Consider the following 25,015-nt stretch of genomic DNA (forward strand, 5'->3'; position numbering starts at 1 on the left):
TATGGACCTCGCCATCTTATTCCCAAAAGACCAAAGTCAGACTGTTCAACACCAACATGAAATCAGTCCTTCTTTATGGGTGTGTGACATGATGAGTAACCAAGACCATCACAGCCAAGATTCAGACCTTTGTCAACAAGTGTCTATGCAACATTCTGCATATTATGTTGGCCTGATGTCATTTCTAATGCTGACTTATGGGAGCAGAAACATCAACTGCCTGTCCAAGAAAAAATTGTGAAGAGGAAATGGGGCTGGATTGGTTACACGTTCAGGAAGCCTCATAGCAATGTGACAAAACAGGCACTGGAATGGAACCCACAGTAAAAAGGGAGAGTGGGGAGACCAAAAATAATCTGTTGGAGAATTGTCGATGAAAAGATCAAGGCTGCTGGACTCTTATGGGCTCAGTTGAGGAGGATGGCTCAAAGTCGGGGCTGATGGCGTGGAACACTCGTGGCCCTATGTTCCAGCCAGAACTAAAAGGAATAAGTCAAGTAAGTAAGTAGGTCACATTAGTATTCAAGTACTTGAAAGCATTACCTCATTTTCTATAAGAATCTATTTAGTGAAAACGACAAGAAACATTGTGAATTTTTGCTAGTAATTTTTAAAAAGCCACAGAGACCTTATGAGAAACATACATATATGTAATAAGACAAATCAATGAATTTTCATTTTGTTTTCCAACGCATCCGTTTTTGATATGGTGTGCTCTTAAGTAACCCGAATAATTCAGCCGTTATATCTTACCTATCTCTGCTTGCTATATCTCACGGTGGAATAGCGGTAAGTTTACGGACTTACAACGTTAAAATCCGGTGTTAGATTCTCCGCAATGGACACCTGCAAATAGCCCAATGTGACTCTACTCTAAAACAAACAAACTACTCGCCACATTAATGCTTGAATGTATTTAGTGCGAAAACTCATCATACTTAAAGAAATAGCCTCAATGCGTTGTGGGCGAAACCGCGTGAAAACGAGCATAAATTTTGTCTTCATATTATATCGTGTTGGGGAGACTGTGAAAGTATTAAAGGTGTGGTGATACAACGATACGATACGAGTATCTTATCGTGAAACTGTTATAGGATTGTATCGATTCATCGTCCGATACGATTTATGTATCTTCACGAAATTTGGCAAGCTTCAGTAAACATTTTAAGTCTTTTGTCCAGAAAAAAATCAGCACCTCTAATAAAGTATTTTTGATAAAAATTAATGATTCAATAAAGGAAGATGAGTATTGTCTTCATTTCTTTTATCAAAAACATTACATACAAAGTAACATAACAAATTAATAATAACAAAATAGATAGACAGATATTAACTATTTCTATTTTACTCCTCTTGCCAGCTGCCAGTTAATTAATCAAACCTGAGAATTTGAAAAAGCACTGTAAAGTGTGAAGTACTTAAATAAGACAATGTTAGTATATAGATAATAAATTATATACAAGACTGTCAAACTTTGTAATAAACCGTTGGTAAAACGTTTGTATTTAGATACGTACCGTATTGCCCCCAGTGGCACAGCGGTATGTCTGCGGACTTACAACGCTAGAATCCGGGTTTCGATACCCGTGGTGGGCAGAGCACAGATAGTCCATTGTGTAACTTTGTGCTTAATTACAAAACAAACAAACAAACGTATCGTATCGACTACGATAATGAGATACGCACCCCTATAAAGTATCTTGGTTGTCTAATATAAACTTGAAAGGAACTGTCTGCTTATCTTTGGTATTTTATTTCTATAAACTTAACAGAACCGCCAACTTCCATTTTGTAAGCAATAATACCTAAAATCATCATCAGATATTGTAATAGCGCAAAATCTATAGTTCAATGGTTTTCATTGGTCACCTGTTACAAAGAGCAGCTGACGCTTTTTTTTTTCCCTGAGGCGCACACAAGCACTCGTAAATCGATCGTTGTAAGATATAGAGGGGGGTGAATTCTTCAAGTTTGTCTCTTAGCAACAGTAGAGAAACTTCCGTTTGCTAAAAGAAACCCTTGTGTCACTTCGGTGTTATCACATTAGTACTACTGGGACAAATCGTAATAAACAACTATAACAGTATAAGACAAATTGTTTAGTCATGGTGATGTACAGTATAGATACTACGATATAATCCATAAACTGTATAAAAAAAAAATACAAACCAATAAATTTATTTTACCCGAATGACATCAAGAAAGAAAGATCAGTCAGCAATACAGCTGGAGTTGAATAGTCAAGAAGATTGGGATGATGCTCTTGCAAAAAAAGGCCTTCTTGGTAAGTATTACTATTAGTATTGGGCCTTATGCTAGTTATTATTAAATTTCATAATTATTATCAGTCTTACCTAAGTTTGTTAGGTTAAATTACACTCTGTAAGGTGCAATTGTAATAGTACTACGCTTTTCTTAAATCAGTGGAGCACTGTGGTAAGTTAAATAATTCGGATAGTTAGACAACGATAACTGTTAATGCAAAACAATGATTTTCAATTTGTTTCCATTTTAATGTTAACACGCCTGAAGGCTTATGTTTGAGTTAGCCTAAAAGTAAAACTCTATAGACCATATAGTATCTTTAGTGGCTTAGAAACTATAATTTGTAATGCTTCTTTCCATAGGTATTTAGTATTTTGGTATAATAGATTAGTCTGTGATTTTTTTGCTGTTGCATGATTTTAAAAAATAAACAACATTTTTAGCTACACTCCTCAAAACCCACCATTCTTAACCTAAAAAACTCCAACTAATGATAATATAATTATATTTTGCAGTTGTGGATGTTTATCAGCAGTGGGCTGGACCTTGTTTGGCCATGCAAAGTAATCTGAAAAAGATTAAGATAGAACTTAGGGATGAACTTCTTCATTTTGCTGTAGTAAGTAGGAATTATAGTGCTCCAGTAAAGTTGATTAAGCTATTTTTGCACTGACTTAAAAATATGATTATTATTTAAAATTAATTAAAAAAAAACTTGTTAACCAAATTTTAAGATTTATTAAAACAACACATGTTAAATTGGTTTTCACTTTATGATAAAGAACAAAATATTTCTTAGAGCATAAGGTACTTTGTTTAAATGGATAACATGTATATTTACATGGAAGTTACATTCTGCAGCATTTACAATGCAGTTTCTTTTGTTGTGGTTTTCTTAGGAGCAATGATTTCCCTGTAAGATAATTAGGCAGGTTCTGCAGAATATATAACTAGTTCAACAGAAAATGTTTTTGTGGGAGTAGATAAGAATTCTCTGACTTTTGACAGAGCATAGCAAAGAAAAAGACTGGACATGGTACACATAAGTGTGAAGCAATCTTTATCAAATACCAAACACAATCAAAAGAAAAAAATTAGTGCATTTATAATGCCTGTACTGGTTTGAGAGCTCTAAATGAAGATGCAAATCCTATGAAATATCTGTGAAGAACTGTTCCAGAATGAGAAAAACATAGCATAAAATACATTAGACAGTGATAATATTCTTTCTCAGGGCACAAGCCCTACCCAATTCACTGTTGGTCATTTCTAGCAAAATATAAGGTACGGTTATATTTCCTCATGGTATCACTTAACCCAACAGTGGAAAAGATTGCTATCTATTTTCATGTAATATGTTTTACTTTACAGAAATCTTGCCTATGAGCAGGCTTATGTGATACCATAGGTGAATGACGCAATTTAATAGATAACTACGGATAAGTGAATTTAGTTACCTCCTTCTAAGCTTTGTGTGCTAAAACTACATACTCCATAAATAGAAGAAAAGATAAAGAATTTTTCCCATTAAATAAGGGAGTAGAAAACACATACATTGATATCATAGAAAACAAAATTTTGGAAATTTACATACATGTATAATATTGATAGAAATAATGCTAATTTCAATATTTATAAGGAAATTATTCATTGTAGATTTTAAATTTTTGTTTTTAATAGTGATAATGAATCATAATGTTTATTTTATACATAAAATAATCTTTGTATAAGTGTTGCTTATGTTTGTCATATCTTATATTCATATCACCTGCCATTTTTAGGATTTCTAAACAGAATATGTGTAGGTATAATTGTTATACTTTTGTTAAATACCACTTATGATTTGAATGTGAATGCTTCTAATAGCAATATTATTTTTTAGGCAAATGCTGATAAGATTGATGCTTTGAAAAAGTACAGAGGGAAATGTGAACCAACATGGTTGTTTTTTGGAGTAAGTGTGGATAGACTAATTTGGTTCTAGAAATACTGTATTTTTTTACTGTAATTTTTTCAACAACAAATGTATCAATTAATGCTTATAGCATGAGCTTATAAAATCCCAAAACAAAACATAATTGTTTCAGGTTTTGTAATGCACTTGTTCTCATGCATATTTCATAAAGATACATTTCTTACCTTCATAATTTAATTCTTAAAAGGCCATTCAAATTAAGTAAAGCTCTTGTGTTTTTCCATACCAATTATGTGCCTGTTTACATGTGTTATAAGATGAATATATAGTGTTATAATACACGGTCTGCCATACACCTACTTACTGTACTGTGAACTACTTTGTTGACGTCATTACTTTGTATTTGTACATTATATTATGTTATGAACACTTGATATATATATATATAATGTTACATAATTTATTTTACATATATTCTATACAGAGCAATCATCCTGTGTCATGTTACATAGTCATATCACATATACTGTGTGATGAAAACTTAGTACATTTAAAGAACATTATGTAGTTTGCTTTACATGTTCTGTAAAGTGATTCTTTTTATGATATTAAATAGTTTTACATTATAGAGTGAGCTTTTTTCATGATAATACATAGCTTGATTTATATACAGTCTATAATAAACTTTATTTTATATCGTATAACATGGTTTGACTTACATGTATACTAGAATGACCATTTATTTGTGTCATACTAAAATAATTCTTTTTTACATATTGTAGATCTGCTACTTTATTGGTTTATTCTACATATTTTAGGAGTAAACAGTTTATATCAGTTTTTTCACATATTGTAGAGTGAAAAAGTTTTATTTTATGTTACATGATTTGTTTTGTATGTGATCAAAAGCAAATATTTAATTTGCTGTACTTAATGTATTCTTTACATGTATTTTAGAGTAAGCATGAAATTTGTCTTATTAACTGATCTATATTACATGTATTGTACAGTGAACCCTCTCTTGTGCAGTATTGCAGTATTTAAATAATTGAATGAATATTTGTTTTGATTTACATGTTTTTGAGAGAAAGAGAGAGAACAATTAATTTGTTTCAGTTTTGCATGGCTTAGCCTACATGTATTTTGGAGTGGATACTTAATTTGTATTGTATGTATTATAGAGTGAACACTTGTGTCATACTACACAGTTTATAGTATATGTATTTTAGAAAGGTCTTTCAAATGGTGATATAGTATATGAACATAACAAGATATCGAAGCAGTTTCTTTATATTTAAATGAGATTCTTTCACTTAAAAGTATTTAATTACTTTATTACCCTTGTATTCTATGGTCTGATTTGATATAAACATTTCAACTTGAATAATTAGTTAGTTAGTGCATATTACATTGCATATTTTTTATTAATTAAAAAAATTAGAAATTTAGTTTATATTCTACATGATGCATTTGATGTAGATTTTTGAATAGACAATTATTTGGTGTAATACATGGTGTATTCTATTTACCTTGTAGAGTGGACATTGATTTGATTCCATGTTATATTATATGTTTCATGTGTATCTACAGTGGAAATAGTTGGTGTGTATTACACATCTAAGTTATACTTTATTCTCAAATGGACATTTAGTTGGTATATTACATGGTTTATTTATTAGGCAACATTCTTAAATATCCTAGTGTCATACAGTAGGAATCAGGTCAGGTCAAGAGTATGGATAGATAAAAGTATATTCTAGTTGTATTTGTCTCAAACAACTGCTAGAAACAGTTTGTGGTATGACATGGTACATTATTTTACTGAAAGAGCTGTAATTGTTCCCCATAGAATTCCATCACTGTAGTTTGCATTATTATTTTTGAGTATGATAATATGACAAGGAATTCATGGTTTTCTTAACAATTACCAGTAGACCGAATTCAAAACAGCTAACTCAGCTCACATCAGGAAAGTTTCTCCACTATTCTTGACAGTTGGGATAACATAGTCATATCCAAAGCATTCCCCAACTTGCCATAAAATCTAGATCCATCCATTTGGAACAAATAATGAGTAAGAACATTTATTGCTCCAGATGATTATATTCTATTGTTTTGAAGCTTAAAGCACCAAGATTTGATTAGCAGTCTCTGGAATACAGTCTGTTTATGAAATCCAGCAGCAAGGTGCTTCTTATGCATAGTGGATATGTTCAACTGTAGCCCCTGAATTCTCCTTAAATTTCTGCCACATGTGGAGTTTAGTTTTGTAACATATTTTAAAGTCTTATGAACTAAATGTGATTAATTTCTGGATGATTATTTCAATACCCTACAGTAACATGTTAAGTGTTGTTCCATTTCTTCAGTATGCTACACAATAAATTTGGTTATGGGTAAATGGGATGAAATGTTTCTCACATTCATACCGCTATTGCTAATCCAATATCCATTCCTGTTTGAAGGTTTATGAATTTCTTCTTTTATAAATCCTACATAGCAATGCACATTGGGATTCATAGATAATTTTATTTGGTTAGGTACATTTCTAGCTGAAAGTGTAACCTCCAAATTATTTTGTTAGTGGAGTGTATATGTTTCATTTTATATGTATGCTAGAGTGGAACTTAAAGGGATTTATAGTGAAAGTTGTAAAATATACCAATTCAATTTTATATATTTTCACCATTGTTTGCATAATCTTGTAGGTGCGTTAACATTAAACATCAATTTTAGAAACAACTTGATATTGTTCAGTGAGATAGCAGACTGATGAAAGTTTAAAAAACTATCAATATAATTCACTTCATATAGCTCAAACTCCCTGTAAAACTTACTCTCATTTGTTGTGACAAGCATTGCTTCAGTTGAGATCAGAATAATGTATATTCATTATGTGAAACATTTTCAACAGTGTTTATGTGTTGTTTCATGGCAAATAGCTCCTCTTAATTATATTCAGGATCCCACTGGTATCCTTACAAGTGTTCTTTCAGTGTTAAAATGAAGTTATTATTACTGGTGCTGTCAGATGAAAGCATTTTGTGTATTTGTTTATTGTCTTTCTACAATGGGATTATAATACATCATCATACATTGCAAAATGTAATGAATATTATCCAGGTCTATTATTAATGAGGTCATACTTGTATTATGTGGCCTATTTTACATGCAGTCTAAATGGATATTTACATGCAGTTGATATGACATTACATAATTTCTCTACAAACATTTATGTGGCATCATACATGTATAACATGGCTTGTTATTAATGTTTACAAAAAAATTTTGGGAATCATTTTAAACTGTTTTACATATATTATAAATTAGACACTTAACAACAACTTTTATTGCATGTATTGTATACTGGGCATGATATGCTTTATATATTTTGTTTTTGAGAATTTGTTGATGTAAGGTGATGTGTTTTATCTATATTCTGAATTATATATTTAATTGGTATCAATTAGTGTCTGTTTTGTATATAACTTTAGAAAGGATATGTAGGTTGTGATAAATATCATAGTCTGTTTTAAACATTTTCAAACAATGGCAGTTATTTAGTGTTAAATTATATGATCGGTATCATGCATGTTATATAGTAAATAGCCGATTTCATACGATATGGTTTGTTTTATATGTTTTTTTTAAATGAGATGTAATGAAGGTTTAGTTGGTTGAAGTTTGCATGATCTATTTTATGTGTATTCTAGAGTGGACATTTAATTGGTGTCATTAAGGGAGCTAATGCACAACTTTTGCAGAAACAAATAGTAGAAAAACTTCAAGCTGAACATAGTGTCCTAAAAGGAGAAACTGAAAGAGTAGTGGTAACAATTTTGCTTTTAATTTCATTACATATGTTTAGTTTATCCCTGTGTATATTGTGTGTTATTTAGTGAATGATATTTTTCTGTACCTAAGAGATAAAATATTTATTCTTAATGTGTTGTAAATGTGATTTTAGTTTCATTTTGTGACCCAAAAGGAAAGAGATGTGAAGCAAATATAATCATAACATCATTGTTAATTTTTAAAACTAGAGTCATCATCTGCATTTAAATTTCCATAAAATAGTTGACATTGCAATAACTGTTATTTCATTTCTTTGAAATTATATGCTTAGTTTTAAAACTTAGATGAATATATTTTAGATAATATCAATATTATACACGTACTAAGTTTACAGTTACTATGATGCCACACCAACATATTTTATTGATGAAGCAATAAGCAATCTTAACAGCATGTGCTACGTATGTGCATTCTAAATTATTTTTCATATCACATTTTCAACCATGTTTGTAACAGTTGTAAATTTTACAAAACTAATTAATTATTTTAAAAGTAACAACCAGATAAGAGTACACATGGTACTGGTGAGTAAAGTAAAGAAATAGCACATAATATTCACAAACAGTGACATAGTAACAAACTATTTCAAATAATATAAAATTTAAGACTACCTGAATATATAAATATTAGAAAAAAAATGTGAAAATTATTTGTAGGGCCATAGTTTTATCTTCCTACAACTTCTGTTACCCATGGTTTTAGAAGAAAGACTGACATTATAAATGTATTTATCAGATTTGTGATCCTGCAATGTCTGTAGAAACCGACAAAGAACAGGAACAGACAGCTAAGGAAGAAGAAGAGAAAGAAGTAGATGAGGAGGAAAATGAAATTGGTTGGTAGAAAGTTGATTAATTCTAACATTTACTTTGTTTTAAAATAGTTGGGAAAAAGGGGATGGATTAAGTAATTAACAATGTTGTGAATTGGTAGGGTTAGAGAGTAAAATGCAGTATCTGTATTTCCAATGCTATTGCAGTTTGTTATGTAATGTGTTGTCCCACTTGTCATTTATTTGAGCCTGGACATTTTATCTCCAGCAGTTAAACCACAAGGGTCATAAGTAAGAAAATTTGGGGAAGTAAAATGAGATTAAATGTAAATGTGGTTAAGAAGTAGTGGTAAAAAAAGTAAATTTATTTAAATTGCTTTCAAGTTCAACTAGAAAAACATAACCATAGTAAAGTAGCTAAAGTTACAAATTGCTATATGAATGAAAACATTACTGCCGATCAGTCAGGTGTTGATAAGAGATACCTGAAAGTCTCCATCCAATAGATAGAAACATTCCCTAATGTCTGTCACTAACTACCAACTTATTTTATAAAATGTTAAATTTAGGCAATTTTAACAAAGCAAATATTTCACTAAAAGATACTGCAAGAGGATTTTGAATTGTGTTTGACATTAATTCTGTTAACAATTTAAACTTTTTAAAACTATTTTTATACACAGATTGAGAAGTAAAAGAGAAAGAACATTAATGGTCACTAGAGAAAATACAATGTCTGTACTTAAGATTTAACTAGATTTACAATATGTTTAGCAGAAAGTACAATAGGAACTTTGTTTAATGAACATTGTAACTATTGTGTCTGACACTGAAAACTTTTGTGTATTAACTTAAGTGTATCAGCAGTTGCATCTAGACTGATGCTGGCTGTGCTTATATATAGACTTTCTATATTTTCAAAATTCAGAACTTGAGCAGATGAAAGAAACCTTATATCATTGTTCACAGTTCATGTCATTGGGTACCAGTTCATGTTATCAGGTGTTTGTTGTTTCAACAAGATGTACCTTTAATAGCTCCAATTGTGGCAAGAAATCCTTTCCTCCACCCTCTGTCATGGTCACACATAGTTTTTAATTAAAAACATGTGACAGAAACATGAAGTAATCAAAATATCAAGGTGTATTACTACTTAAAACACTAAATATAAAGTTTTAGACAACATCCTGATGAGTTATTCTCTTGCAATATATTTTTTCTGCATTGCTAGTTATTTAACTTTGATGTTAACTCATAATAGAGATGAGATACCATGAAAGTTAGCCATACTCATAAATTTATGAATAATGTAATTACTTAATGACTAAGTACCAGTTCAAAAAACCAGTGAATTATGTCATATACACAACCCATCTTACTTTACATAATTTATTACTACCAAACCTGGTGGGTGTCCTTGAACCATTTTATACACAAATAAGCCAAAAGTGGTTTCAGTTAATTTTTTCATTTTTCACTCTCTTTCTCTCATGTTATTCTTATCTTTCATTCACTGTTTAAATACACATAAATGGCAAAAACATTTTTTGTTTCAAATTATTTATTTTTGATGAGCTTGCAGAATCAAAATTGTGAAAAATGGCTGATAACCCTCAAACTGATATTTCAAACCTCATTTTCTGGTGCTATTTATGTGTAAAATTCAAATTCTCTTCATACCATTACCTGTTTTTTAATGGATTTTCTTACATTTTTCTAAAATTAGATCAGTTTGCTGCTGCTTATGGATGAATTAGATACTGTCTTTCTGGATTAAAGCTATTTTATGGTCTTCCTAAACTCATAGGAGATGTAGTCATGAAATAACAGTTTAATTATTGCCAACATAAAATTAGACTTCAGTTAACGAGGTTTTTAAGTTGAGCAACATAAATAAATATTTAAACTAAAGTCACTGGTTCACAATATATGTCGTACTAATAGTCATATGTTTCAACCAAAGAAAACAATTTCTCATGAACTTGAAAATAGAATGAAAAGCCATAGAATATAAAATGAAGAAACAAATGCAATTTTTATGTGTAAAAAAAACAACTTAAAACTCTGTTATCTAGACAAAAAGTTGAAACTTTAACTTTGTTATTAACGTTTATCTTATATTTGTTATTTTATATTTTAATTTCCACTCTGCATATAATTTCCAAATTTTTGTTCAAGTTTTTATAGACAGTGTTGTAGGCTATGTGTTAATGTTTGTATTGTTTTGCCAGAGGGAATGTTGATGTTACTTGAGGAACATTTGGTTTAATGTCTGGAATTTTCTTGAAAGTTTAGGAAATGAAAGTATAAAGATGCAAGTCAGATGAGGGTAGGTTGTGGAGATTTTTGATTGGTTAGTAAGTCTTTTTTACAGTAGTAGATTGATTACTGAATCAGTGAGTTTATTTTTATGTTACTTCAGTGCTTTAAATTTTGAGTTTTTGTCTCAACAAAGAAATAAAGATATGAAAAGCTCTGTACATACAAGAAATTGGTGAGTAAAGTGACCGTTTAGCATTATTTGTAAAGTTAGGCCTATCATTATTTCATAAAACTATGTGAATGTAAAACTTATAGTTGAAGAAATGAAATACTTTTTTTATCATTAAATAGACTGGAGTGTGCATTTTTATTTTTACCAAATAATTCAAAGTAACCCAGCCAACAAAAGAAACCATTATAACACTGGTGTCAGGAATGGAATTATTTTGGAAAAAATAAAACAGAATTCAGACTGAGCTTCAAGGTAACAACACATGCTTGAAGCAAGATGGAAATGATATAACAGTGGAAAGACAAACAAGAAGAAAGAGACAGAAAATTAGATAAAAACAAACAAACAGAAAGAGACAGGAAGTTAAAAGAGGAATTACTAGAATGAGATTAAAAATTTACAGAAGAATTACGAACAAAAAGACTAAACTGAGGAAGCCATAGGAAATGTACCAAGGGACATCAGTGAAGTAGAAAGCAGTTTTCAAAAGGACAATAACAACAAATTAAACTGGGATGTACAAAATGATATCAATAGCATGCAGAAGGATTATAACATCAAAACTGAAGAAGTACAAATGGACATCAATGAAGTACAGAAGAATTATAACACCAATAATGAAGAAGCTGACCAAAGGAAATGTACAAAAGGACATAAATGTTAAGATAAAACATCTGCAAACTGAATTTGCAAGCTCAAAAATCAAACCAGCCACACCTCTCACTGCATTTTTTCAAGAATTCCAATGTTTAACTCTGCCATATGGAATAGAAGAACCTCCTTGGTTTACACATTTTGCTACTACTGTTGTGCCACCTATGACTGCAAGACTTTCTTGGGTTACTCTAATTACACTACTATATCACCTAGTTATGGAACTTAGTAGGCTAGTCAAGCAACATCACCCAACCAAGAAACCTAAAGTCTGTGACAGAAAGATACCATGGGAGGCAAATCAGGCACAGTTTGAAATAATTTCCAAGGTGAATGGTTAGAGATATTCATCTTATTGTGTATTTGATAGAATTAACTTTAACAACATTAAGCAACCTTTTTACAGAGAGTTCTAACAACTACCAAGCATTAGTGGCTACCTTATCAAACAGATTTGGAGTGTAATGTGAAAAATGAATTCATTGGCGTGTGGTCAATTCATAGGTGCCATAATGGGTGAGGATGTTCAAATTAGGCAAAAACAAAGAGGTGTACATCTGTAATAGAAGTTGTCCAGTTGGCAATGTAACGTGAATCAATTAAAGTTGCAAAACAACTAAAATCACTCTCCAGATATCATGGGATCCTCAGACCAAATAGTGTAGAAACATCAACTCTCTATGATGGAAGTCTCAAAGAAGTCAGAGGATTAATTAGACAACTGATTACTTGTAATGGAAGAAGTGAGTCTCAGGACAGAAGATGTTTCAATTGTAACTTAAAAGTATACATTGCCTTCATGAAGTAGAAATTGCCATAAGTGTGAAACAGGAACAGTAAATCTGAGACTGTGATGAATCAACCATTGATAGTAAACCAAGAAAACAGTATCTTGACATGAGAACATCCCACTTGTCTCAGTTGAGATAAGGAGTGCATTATTTAAAGAAACCATCTCAGGAATTAATGGATTCTCTGATGGGAAGATTTGTAACATATTGATTTGATAGCGATTCTACAGTTACTAATGTTCGACCCAATTTGGTAATAAAAGCTTGGAAATCACATACAGTACAGGGATGAAGTAAGAAAACTTACTTATACACACAACAAAAGGAAAGTTGGAAGTCACTTTCATTGTGGGAACTTCTTTACACAACATGATACATGCTTTAATTGAAACTGAGGAAGAATTTACATTGGGAATAAACTTCATGTGGAAACATGGATTTGAGGTTAGATTTGCATCAAACAGGTTCGCAGATTATGATCAGGAAATTCCTGTGCACTACTTAACAGTTAAACCACCATAAGTTGCACTTCCCATGACAATAAGGATGGAAGCACAAGATAATGAAAAAAATCAACCTAAACTAAGGCAGAACAGAATCCAGAAAGACAGGTAGTTCAAACCAAAGGTCATCCACCATGGTTATCTTTAAAGGTACATCAGCAGGAGAACACCCAACTTCTTAGCTTCAGAGAAGACTTCTCCAGAGGTAAGTCCACCTACTGAAGAGTCTGAGGTTCATGTCAAGATAACTTCCAGAGTACTGCCAGGGATGCAGCCACCAGTGGATTCTCTTGATTACCTACGTAGAGAGAACTCTTATAGCAACAGGATAGTAAGCCATGGAAAAGAAAACTACCAAAAAATATTGATGACTTGATAGTTTATGAACAGTAAATAAGTAAAGAACTCACCTTATCCATGAGTGTTTATTAACAATCCTTTTTAGCTTTTAAAAAGTATTCTAGTGTTACAATAGTTTTGTTATGTTTCTCAAATTGTGTGTATCATACAGCCATGTTTAGCATGATCATAATCAAGTGTTGTTTGACTTTAACATTACAATAAGTTTGGGTGCTATGTTTCTAAATTTTATAGGTCTTTTTATTGATTCACATGTATGAAAATGTAGTTTATCACACTGTGTTATTCATTTCTCTAACATAGCACCATAATTTCAAAACCAACAAAGTGTCAGTATGTGCTTTGGAGGGTAAAGGCTGCCTTAAGCTAACTAAATAAACTAAGAAAATGAGTGCCCTCCAATACAGAATCAGTAAATGCTTATAACTAGCACTGTTTAATGAAGAAAAAATACATATAAGAAAGTTGTTAAGTAATTATTAATATTACTCATCTAGTTTCTAACATTTTTGATTTGTTTTATATATTTTTATGTTGGTAAGTAGAAAGTAAAAACCATTTACTCAAACATGTTCGTAAATTTATATATACGTATTAGCTTTCTGGCTAGCTGATATTTAGCTAATTGCCATAAATCTTTAATAGCTCAATTCAAAACCTATTATCTTTAATGTGTAACTAAATTAAATTAGATAAAGGAAGTTTTCTTCTGCTTCTTACTTATAACAGCATTTTATTACAATTATTGTTCATATTGTGAACAGTCAAACATAGACTATCAAAACAAGAACTTGTCCATGATTTTAACCTTTGAATTTAACGACATGTTTTTTGCTTCAAAGCCAACTGATTTCTTTAATCAGGGCATTAACAACCTGATTGTAAGATGGAAAAGCATCATTGATAAGAATGGAGACTGCTTCATTTAATAAATGTTTTGTTTTGTTCAGGTTTTTTCATCTGAAAAAAAGGCAATATTAATTTCTTGATTACCTAATATAAATTTATGTTTGATGAGTCATAAATCATTGCATCCAATCAATTTCAAAAGAGTTGGTTTGCAGGTTAGTTTGCATCTTCTTATTACTTCTAATTGTACTTTGTACTTTGAATTTCTATTAATACTGAACTTTTAGTGGAAGGAATGAATGAAATTCGGAGAAGGTCAAGAGCAAAAATTAGTCAGTTTTCAGAAGAGGATTTACAAATTGGGATGATGAGCCAGCTGAGTAAGTACATGTTATTTGACAAATCGGGGATATATCTGTTGAGGGTATTGGAAAGTTAAACTTTTCACCTTTAAAGTTTTATCATTACATATAGGAAATTAATGGTTACTTGCTAACAATTATATATATATATTATAATACAGTACTTATATACAGTAAGGTTTCATTGGATTATTATAGTTCTATTTTAACATCAGTAAATCGTGTCTTTTACAGTTTTCAATGAATTCATTTAGTTCTGAACTCAGCTACTGTTGATTCAACTATATTTGATAAGTGAATATTTTTTTTTTCTAATGTCATTTAAGAAATCTGTTTATTTGCACCATTATCATAAGTAGTTATTCTGAGCATTAGTTGTCTTCTTTAAAAGAGAAAATTAGCTGCATTAAATTGACTTCCAGCACAACAAAAACTGTAGTTGTTGTTAGGGTTTATGAGTTTGAATTGAATCCCTTAATTTAACTTTGAACATTTTCTTTAGCCATAAAACTAGAATATTTATAAGAATTAACTCACATTAATCCTTCACCACCATTACTTTAACTTGTTGCTATTGCTACTATTACATATACAATTCAAATATATAAATATATATATTTTTTTATCTTTTAGCATTACTCTGACATGTTATAAATTTTATGGGTTATTATTTTACTATAATGGATGCAAATTTGATCGGTTTACCTGTGTGTCTGTTTGTTATTTTGATTTAACTAAAATGTATACAGCATTAATTGAGGTATCATATGAAAGAAGATTTTTTTCATGTATTTGTTATTAACTTTCAATTATTTTTATTTACAATTTAATTACACCTGTTTTAAACCACTTAGTTATAAACCAAGCTCTCCTTTCAATATGGTGGGTATAATTTTCTAGTAGAAGCATAAAAAAAGAATTAACTTCCTTGAATTATGTATCATGCATTGACTGCAATAATTATCAGTATTCTTTATAAGAGGTAAGAGTTAAAGTTGTTAATTGTCTTTCAGTAAAAACTTTACATTTTATTGTAACAGTCATTATCAATGGCTCCCCAGTAGCACAGCAGTATGTCTGTGGACTTACAACGCTAGAAACCATGTTTCAATACCTGTAGTGAGCAGAGCACAGATAGCCCATTGTGTAGCTTTGTGCTTAACTACAAACAAACAAGTATCATCAATGATATTTACAAGAAATAATTTTACTGTTATGGTTTATCTTGCAGCATTACTTTTCTCTAACACTGTAGTTATCTTTTTAGTGTTTATTTATAAGAGAGAATTTAATTATTTAAATTATCTTGTAGCATTACCTCGACCTGTTACTGTAGCCATAATTAAGCCTGATGTTGTTGGTGACGGAATGGCTTATGACATTATTAGAGAGGTAAGTCAAGCTATATCCTAGCTACTCAGTATAAAAGTGTTACTAAATATCACTAGTTGTTAAGTATGTTAAGTGAGCCGACATTAGCAGAACATTTTTTTAAAAGTGATATAATTACATTATTTGAAAAAAGTTAAAATATACCAGATCATTTTGTATCCAAACTTTTCTTGCAATGATTTGTATAGAATCCTTATTAGTGTGAATGTTTCATTCGATTTTTTTATAAACTTTAAATATATCATAAGTAGTTTTTTACCTCTTTGATATACAGTTTCTAGTTATTTTGTTGCACACCAGGGTATAATCTAATACTTGGATGACCTGTCATTATAAAACTTCTTACTTCCATTCTTGTTCTTGAACTCTGTCACTTATGTGACCTTCTTCTACCAGTAACAAGTATCCACTTTTGGAACATCAACTTAACTGGAGCTGCATGCAATATCATTCTTACTTTAAGATTAGTTTTGTATTTTAGTTGTTTCTTTTTCTGTAATTTAGCTTTCTATGTATTGTTAGGTCTGAGTGAATCATTTCTTGGTCATTTTTCACCCATTTTATGCTGAACATTTACCATGTCTTCATTTTCCTCTTGATTAGGACTGATTTTCTATCACATCTAAGACCTTGAGTTAATAACCTTTCGCTCTTTATCTCCTTTTAGAATTGTCTATTAAAACTCACATCCTGTTATTATTTATCCTTGGTTGAAGTCTCTTGGACATTATTTCATCATTGCATCCTGTTGGATGTAATATTTTGTTCACATTTTTTCTAATGAGTGGTAGTTTTTGTTATATTAATTATTCATCTTTTATATATGACTAGAAGGGATGAATAAACATTCAACATATCACCCTCTATAGCCTTTTGTAGGTAATTTTTGCTGAGACACAAATGTGCTTCAGTGTTTTTATATATACACATCTGTGCTACTTGGTTCATATTGAGCCCTATATTTGTGCTTGACATGGACGTTCCTTCCATCTGACTCTACTTGGAAACAACCTGATCTAAAATTCTTTCATGGGCTGACTAAATGTATGGAGAGTTAAAATGTGATGTCTAAAAATGTTGTTTCTGCACAGTGTTTGTTGTTGGATCTGATTTGTTCACCTAGCTCAACGTGATTTTATATTGCATCACAAACTGCTTCATTTGGTTGTCTTTCTGGAATTTTGTACTCAGGAAAGATGACATTTTCTTTCATCTGTTTTGTGGTTACCAGCTTCTGGCTTGTTTCCTTGGATTTATAACTATTGTTCTGATGGTTCTCACTTGAGTGACTGGGTGATAAGCTTATCAAGTAGAATCAATGATTGCTTCTGGCATAGAAGTTTATTTATTTATCTGTTTGGCATGAATAAGGTTCTGATTTGATAATTATCTTTGGGGACATACTGAATTATTTCAAGAGCTTGTGAGTCTTCATTGGTGTTTTTTGTGCTGAGTCCAGTGTTGCTCGTGTACAATTTCTAATCAATAGTAAGCTTGAGAGATTTCCATTTAAATTTTTAAGATGCCCAATAAACATGTTTTGAGATCAATATGTAACATTCCTCTGTCTCCCGTTGGATCATATTGGGTTCCTAGATTACAAACATTCATAATATACTAATCTGTCTATAAACACACTTCTGTATCTTTTTCATAAGTTATATATAGCCTAGTCTCCTTTTATCTTGTGCATCACTTCCAAAACAGTTTTTGGTGTGGAGATTGAAGATTATCTCCATTCAGAAGTACAGTATCATATTTTAAAGAAAACATTTTTGTAATATAAATTTTAATTAAAATTGATGAAAGCATCTGTTCTTATGAACAAAGCAAGATTGTGTTTAAAATAAGAATGTTTTCCATATGGAATGCTTTGCTGCTTGTGAAGTAGGCTATCTCTATCCTTTAACCATATGTGTACAAGTGGAGGTCAAAGCGTGCATGCCATGACCATCATGAATTGATTCTGTTCGTTTTCATTCTTCTTTGTCATCATTAGCTTCTCGCTTTTAGAAGTGTCGGCTCGTAGTGTTTCCTGACCTCCTCCTTTGGTTCCCAGGTCTATTGGTTCTCATAATAGAGTCCGTCTGTATTATTGAGGATCTTTGACATGGACGAACCATCGACAATGGTGTCGGAGACTATCCCGTTGGAGCACAATTACATCACTTTCTGGAGATCTGGAGCTCTTTCACCAGGGATCCATGAGTACTTCATGTTCTGGATTCAGGGTTAGTCATTCAATTTACATCACTTTCACCATTATCTGCTCAACCTGTTGCCTTTTCACCTCCAAAAGATCCAAGATGAGTGGAGCTTCGTTCCTAGGCCATAAGATAATTCTAAATCAAACAGGCAGTAGAGAGGGTCGATCCAGTTCTTCCAGGATTTTATTTCCATTTATTTGTTGTACCCAAGAAGACAGGAGATTGGCATGTAATGATTGATCTGTCTCGACTCAACCAATTTTTAGATCCTCCTCGCTTTACTACGGAATCTTTTTTCTACATATGATGGCACTTTGCCCCAGGGCTCTGGATGACCAAGTTCAATGTTACCAATGCTTATCTCCCTATTCCCATAGTGGAATCTTCCCGGTGGTTTCTCAGATTTGTGCACATGGGTCAGGTCCTGCAATTCATGGCTCTACCTTTTTGTCTTGCATCAGCACCTTATGTCTTCTGTAGAGTTGTACAAGCTTTTTCGTGTTATCTGCATTCTTTGGGTCTGTTCATACATCATTATATGGGTGATTGGCTCCTTCTGGCACCACCCTGTCGATTAGCAGAACAACTCTCTCGGATTCTCCTTTTAGCATCCACAAAAGTAGGCTTTCTTATCAGACTGGAGAAATCTATTCTGCAATTTCTCGACCATCTGGGTGCGTTTTTCAATACTCTCTTAAATCGAGCTCATCCAACTCCTATCAGGTTACAAGCCATGGAAAGAACCATCAGGCTTCTCCTACTGTGCAGATGGTTCTCTCTTTTTTGGAGATATGGGCATCCCTCAAACCTCTCGTTCCTTTGGGATGAGCACATATGAGGTCTCTTCACTGGTCACTGTGTGACCAATGGATTATGCATTCCAACCCTTTGGGTCATCCTGTCTCATAACTCAGGAGCAACATCATCAATTGCAAATGGTGGTTGAATCAGAATGATACTACTATTGGAGTACTCATTCGAACACCTCGTCTTGAGATGCATCTTTTCAGGGATGGGGAGCTTATCTTCTAGGTCAGGAGTTGCAGGGTATTTGGACAGAAGACGAGTCTACCCTTCATATTAACGTTCTCAAACTCCTTGCACTACACTGAGCTATGGTTCAAGGTCTGTCTCTCTTGAGGGGAAAAGTTTTCATGATACATTCCAACAATTCCACAGTGGTTTCTCAGATTTCTTGTCAAAGAGGCACACATTCTTGAGACTTTTGTTTTTGTACCTTGGATCTTTTCTATTGAGCTCGTGCTCATCATATCAGTCTTTTAGCATGTCATATTCCAGGAGTGATAAATTTAATTGCAGATCACTTGTCTCGACCAAACCAGATTCTTCTGTCGAAATGGATGCTACATCATGAGGTTTTTCAATGGATTTGCTCTCAGTTCTGGTCTCCAATGATTGATGCCTTTGCAACTCATTGGAATTCTCAACTGCAGTTGTTTTGGTCTCTGATACCTCAATGGATGCATTCAGTCAGGACTGGACAGGTTTGCATGTCACTTTTCACCAGATTCATCATATCTCTATGTCATTAGCTGCCCTGTTGAACTGTCCTCTGGAAGACATTGTGTGGGCTGGTGTGTGGACTACTACTAATACCAGCTTTTAATGGGGAGGTAGGGCAGGAGAGTGTCAGCAGAGGTAATTATTATTGGAAATACATTTTCAGTTTAGGAACATGTTAACTTCTAAAACATACTTACCTCCGCTGACACTCTCCTGCCCTACCTCCACATTAAAAGCTGGTTTATGTCTCCAAAAGGTGATTACATTATTTGAATGAGGTTCTATATACAGTACCTAGATAGAGGACACATTGAAGTTGGTGGAGAAATTTGCAAATTAGAATTTGCCAAGGGCATTCAAGTGGGGTATATAAAGACTGGAGCAAGCATTTTCAATGCTTAGATGGGCAAAGAGTGGAAACCCTGGAGATCGAGAAATAGCTATAGTGTCAGCGGAGGTAAGTATTATTAGAAATACATTTTCAGTTTAGGAAAATGTTAACTTTCACGTAGATACATGTAGTAAATTTGGAATTGTATTAAATATTCCTTCTTTAATGTGGGGTTGGTACATTGATTAATGTGAACAAGGATGTGTTGGATCAAATAAATACATAATACTCTTTTCCTCATTGAGAATGATGTTATGGTGGTTCTACTCTAAGAAAATTGTCCAATCTTAATAGGAAACTTAATAATATGACAGTAGAAGTGGAATTCTGCTTTCCATACCTTTATTTGGAAAGTAACATTCCAGTGCAAACTTGCCATTTTCATATCATCAGCATTTTAGGTGATGAAGATACATTTAAAATAGATGGAACTTTACTTATCAAACAACTGAAATTGGCTTTTAACTGGGACTAGATTAATTAAACTATAATGTATCAAGTAATTGTTTTAGGACCTAATATTCTGTTAACAAAAATATTGATGCAAATCAGGACTTTCATAGTGTTTTTTTTCTAACCTTATTTTTAGCTTTTTTTTTTGGTAGCAGGTGCAACTTAAAATATCGAAAATCTTTGAACAAATTTTATATTGGCATTAGCTTACTTTGCTGTTTCTATTTATACTTGAAATAGCTTACAGTGTAATAATAACAGTTTTGATTTTAATATCTGTAAGCCATGAAATAAGTTTCTACAACTTCAGGTCTGCTACATATCTTAAAGATAGTCATTTATACACTCTACTTCAAGCTTGTATTCAAAAATAAGAAGAACAATGCAATTAGTCAAGCTTAATGAACTTAAAAGTTTGAAAAAATATTTAATGTTATATTTTCAGATTCAAAATTCTGGGTTTGAAATAGTGCAACAAGAAAACAGAAAACTTTGCCAGGAAGAAGTTGAAAAATTATATGGATCCTGTTTAACAACTGTAAGCTATTTAAAATTATTATACATAAACTGACACACTATATATTTAAACTTTTATATGCTTAAGTGTATGTCTGTATATGGTCTTTTTTTAGGTGCTTTATATTAATTTGATAAATGTTTGTGTAAATGAAAATTGCGTAAAAAGCATTCTATATTAGCTTACTATGTTTTGATTTTCATCTGAGCAGATTATTTTTATGCTTTAGGATTTCAGGTTGTTATTTATGTAAATAATTTTTCATCATGATAATAAGTAGCATGCCTTACTCTGGTTTGAATGATTTATATCTATTGACTAACTTTGAGATGAATGCTGTTGTATGAGTATACATATATATATATATGTAAGATTTACAAAAGCATTCTGTGACAGTTGGTTAACTTTTCATTGTAATATACTTTTTAAGTGAATATATTTGTATAAATAAGGCTTTTGAAAATATTGTATATGATTTGGCTAACTAATAATTTAAACTTCATTTGTATCTATATGTACTTAAAAGATGTGGTAATGGGTTCTGCATCAGCTAGTTAAACTTTCACTTTAACCTGTTGTTTAAGTCAATATCTGCACACATGTTTTAATAAAGTATTTTTATGATTTAACTAATGTATAAATTAAACTAAGTTTATATGTAAATACAGTATGTGAATGTGTACCTTTTGCTAATATCTATCTTAGTCTGCTAACTTATCATCTAAAATTTCTTTGTTGATTTTTTAATGTAAGCTCTCTTAAAGTGTGTACAGCAATATTCTAGAAATCTCTCTTTTTTTTAACTCATTTAAAATATTATTTTACAAAAGAAAAGTAAACATATATATACATGTTACAAGGTAAAAAAATCTAGGTATTTGAGTCTTTTCAAGTAATACTAAAGTTTCATTTATATAATACATACTGACTTCAGAAAATGTTAAAAAGAAATCTGGTTTAATGTAATATAATTTAAGTTATTGCTTAATTTGAAGTATGCCACATTATATATAAAGTTTATAACCTTCAGATGAATTAGAAATCTTGGTAAAACCTAAATTAATTATTAAAACTAATTTATGAGCCATATGTAAAAAAGCTACAAATGCACAAACAACATAATGTTTCATGCTAAATCATTTGATATCATTAGATGTTTGTCCGTTTTGTTATTCTAATGAACAGAAGCTAGCTTTGTTGGTTGATATACAGATTATACACAGTTTAAACTTGTAAAAATAATTTGAAGTACAACAGTTCATGATATAAAGAGTTGAATATCAGAAGTTTTAATGAATCAATCTTTTAACATACCGTGACATTTCTAGTTCTGCCAAGTTAATTTGTGACAGGTTTTAAAAATTTTCCATTTCAGTGCAATATACTTTATTTTGAATAAAACATGGTATCAGTACTCCTAACAAAATCTGTTTAACAACTTGCAGTAGTAATTGTATGTAATGGTATTAATTATATCACTAAAATTATAAGACCTTAAGTCAACAAGTTTTAGAGCTTGCTTCTGAACATTATAAAATGAAACTTATTTGACAATAATTAATTTTTATGCTGTTCAGAAATAACAGCTATAACTTTAATGGCTGACCATAAAAATATGACAACATCCTATTTCATTTCTATATTACATTTCTCTAGGAAACTTTTGAAGAGCTTTTGACATTCATGACTTCCAAAGAATGTCACTTACTTTTATTGGCTAAAGAAGAAAATGTTATCAGTGAATGGATTGGAAAGATGGGTCCTGAAAAAGTAAACCTAGCTAAAGAAACAGCTCCTGACAGGTCATATAAATTTACATATTATTTGACTCAATGCTACATTTTTTTTCATCATTTACCATACATTTCTTTAAGATAACATTATATTGTTGTACCATTGCATAAATCAAAATACAAACCAAAAGCACATGTAATGAAATAAATAATAGAAATTATTGTACATTTATTATGTAATTTTCTCATTTTCAATCTACAAATGGTTTACAGATAATCACTTTAATTCTTTTTGTCACATCGTACTCAAGTTTTTTCTAGTAACATAACATCTTTCTACTTTTCTATAAGCTTCTTACCATCTTACTATTCTATAGAAAGTGTCTCTAATCCATTACTGTCTGCCTTTCTTTACATAACAAGTCAAGAATTGTTGTTAGTGAATGGATTGAAAAGATGTCTTGAAAGTGTAAATCTAGCTAAAGAAACGGCTCCTTATAGGTTAAATAAATTTATATATTATTTTACTCAATTCTTCATCATTATACAACATGTTTCTCTCTAGTTGTTTATATTTTTTTGCCATCTTCCTATAACTCATCCTTATACAGGTATATTCCTACCTTCAAAAGTACATCTCTAGCTGTATATCATATTTCTATATTTTTAACAACTTACTCTGTAGTTAAATAACAACACAATGTTCTCTAGCTTTGTATCATCTTCTTACTTTTCTATAGCAATTTTTTATCAGCTTAAAAATTAATCTGTTTGAACTTAATTATAGTTCAAAGAAATACTCTTACAATAACTCCATTATGTTTTCCTTGGTTATCTAGAAACTAAATCATTCAGAAACCTTATTCACCTATCTGCACCTCCAAAAGAGTCTTTACCTCGCATACACTGTTATGTAATTTCCTGCACATGCCACAAGCCTTGAACAAAGCTCCCACTGCTACATGTGCCATTATGTATTATTCCTGTATATTAATGTAATCATCATTAGTCAATGACCTCAATCAATAGGAGGCAAGTCACCCTCTATACACAGTAATCCCCTTGATCACTGGCATGTGAATACAAATTCATTCTTTCCTCAACACTGCTTGTCTTCAGACATATTTTATTGATAGATTTACTGGCATTTTTGACCATTGGTTACTATTCATCATGTAGTCTTTCTTTCATTAATTTTGAAAGAATGATGCTAAGTTTTAAACCTATCAGCTAGAAGTGACATTTGAATTATCTTCTATTTGGTTTTCTTTTAATTGACTTTGTACTTTCGGAACACAAACATCCATTGTCTGTTCCTGTTGTTTAATCCAACATATGTGTTTTGTTCAGTACTCATTGAGATCATCATTAGGCCTATGCACTCCTGCCATATGTGGGTCATTTTCTTTCTACATGATAAAAAGACATATACATACATATATATATATTTTTTTTTGTTCCAAAAATGGACCACCAACACATCAGTTTCACATGAATTAACTGGATTTTGCATTCATGTTCCCACATTTCTGACATCTTCCGAGGTTTTTCACATTCCTTCACAGGAGTCATCCAAATATATACACCTGGAAAAAAGTTAAGCACCCCCAAATATTTTTCAGGATTGCTTATTGAAAATAAGGTTTAATTTTCATGATGTTGAGCAATGTTCATAATTTCAAACATAATTAAAAGGATGTGAGCATTCAGGTGTGACATTTAAATCAGGCACGTTTTTTTCCCCACGTGCAACTTGCTCCCTTCTTCACGTCCAATATGCACTATTTTCTCGTGCATCAAATCCGTATTTAAGTCCCGAATTTCTGAATGCAAAATCATTTTAAGGAAGAATGGCAAGGAGACGGATCTCAGAGGCGCGGAGATGGCAAATTATTGGCATGAATTCCGCTGGTATGTCCTACAAGGGGATAGGTAGACAGCTTGGCTATCATTACACAGTGATCAGCCGTTTGGTCAG

General features: G+C 31.5%; 1 protein-coding gene across 7 annotated transcripts in view; it reads left to right on the forward strand.

Moving 5' to 3' along the window:
• The first annotated feature begins 1,810 nt into the window (after positions 1 to 1,810).
• The window catches only part of LOC106457899 (thioredoxin domain-containing protein 3 homolog), a 43,531-nt gene continuing 20,326 nt past the window's right edge, over positions 1,811 to 25,015 (forward strand). For 4 of the 7 annotated variants that reach the window (XR_002610298.1, XM_022384147.1, XM_013917351.2 and 1 more), the window contains exons 1-9: positions 1,828 to 2,284; positions 2,781 to 2,884; positions 4,148 to 4,219; positions 7,894 to 8,010; positions 8,771 to 8,870; positions 14,746 to 14,838; positions 16,133 to 16,212; positions 21,233 to 21,325; positions 22,961 to 23,106. Coding sequence is in view for 6 of the 7 variants with exons in the window: in XM_022384147.1 (XP_022239855.1) it covers positions 2,191 to 2,284; positions 2,781 to 2,884; positions 4,148 to 4,219; positions 7,894 to 8,010; positions 8,771 to 8,870; positions 14,746 to 14,838; positions 16,133 to 16,212; positions 21,233 to 21,325; positions 22,961 to 23,106 (899 nt within the window). In the remaining variant the exon portion in view is untranslated. Of the gene's footprint in view, positions 2,285 to 2,780; positions 2,885 to 4,147; positions 4,220 to 7,893; positions 8,011 to 8,770; positions 8,871 to 14,745; positions 14,839 to 16,132; positions 16,213 to 21,232; positions 21,326 to 22,960; positions 23,107 to 25,015 lie in introns of all 7 variants that reach the window. The other 3 variants (XM_022384131.1, XM_022384167.1, XM_022384136.1) reach the window with 3 other exon arrangements.

Source organism: Limulus polyphemus, unplaced genomic scaffold (assembly GCF_000517525.1).
Source record: "Limulus polyphemus unplaced genomic scaffold, Limulus_polyphemus-2.1.2 Scaffold20, whole genome shotgun sequence".
NCBI classification, from domain to species: Eukaryota; Metazoa; Arthropoda; class Merostomata; order Xiphosura; family Limulidae; genus Limulus; species Limulus polyphemus.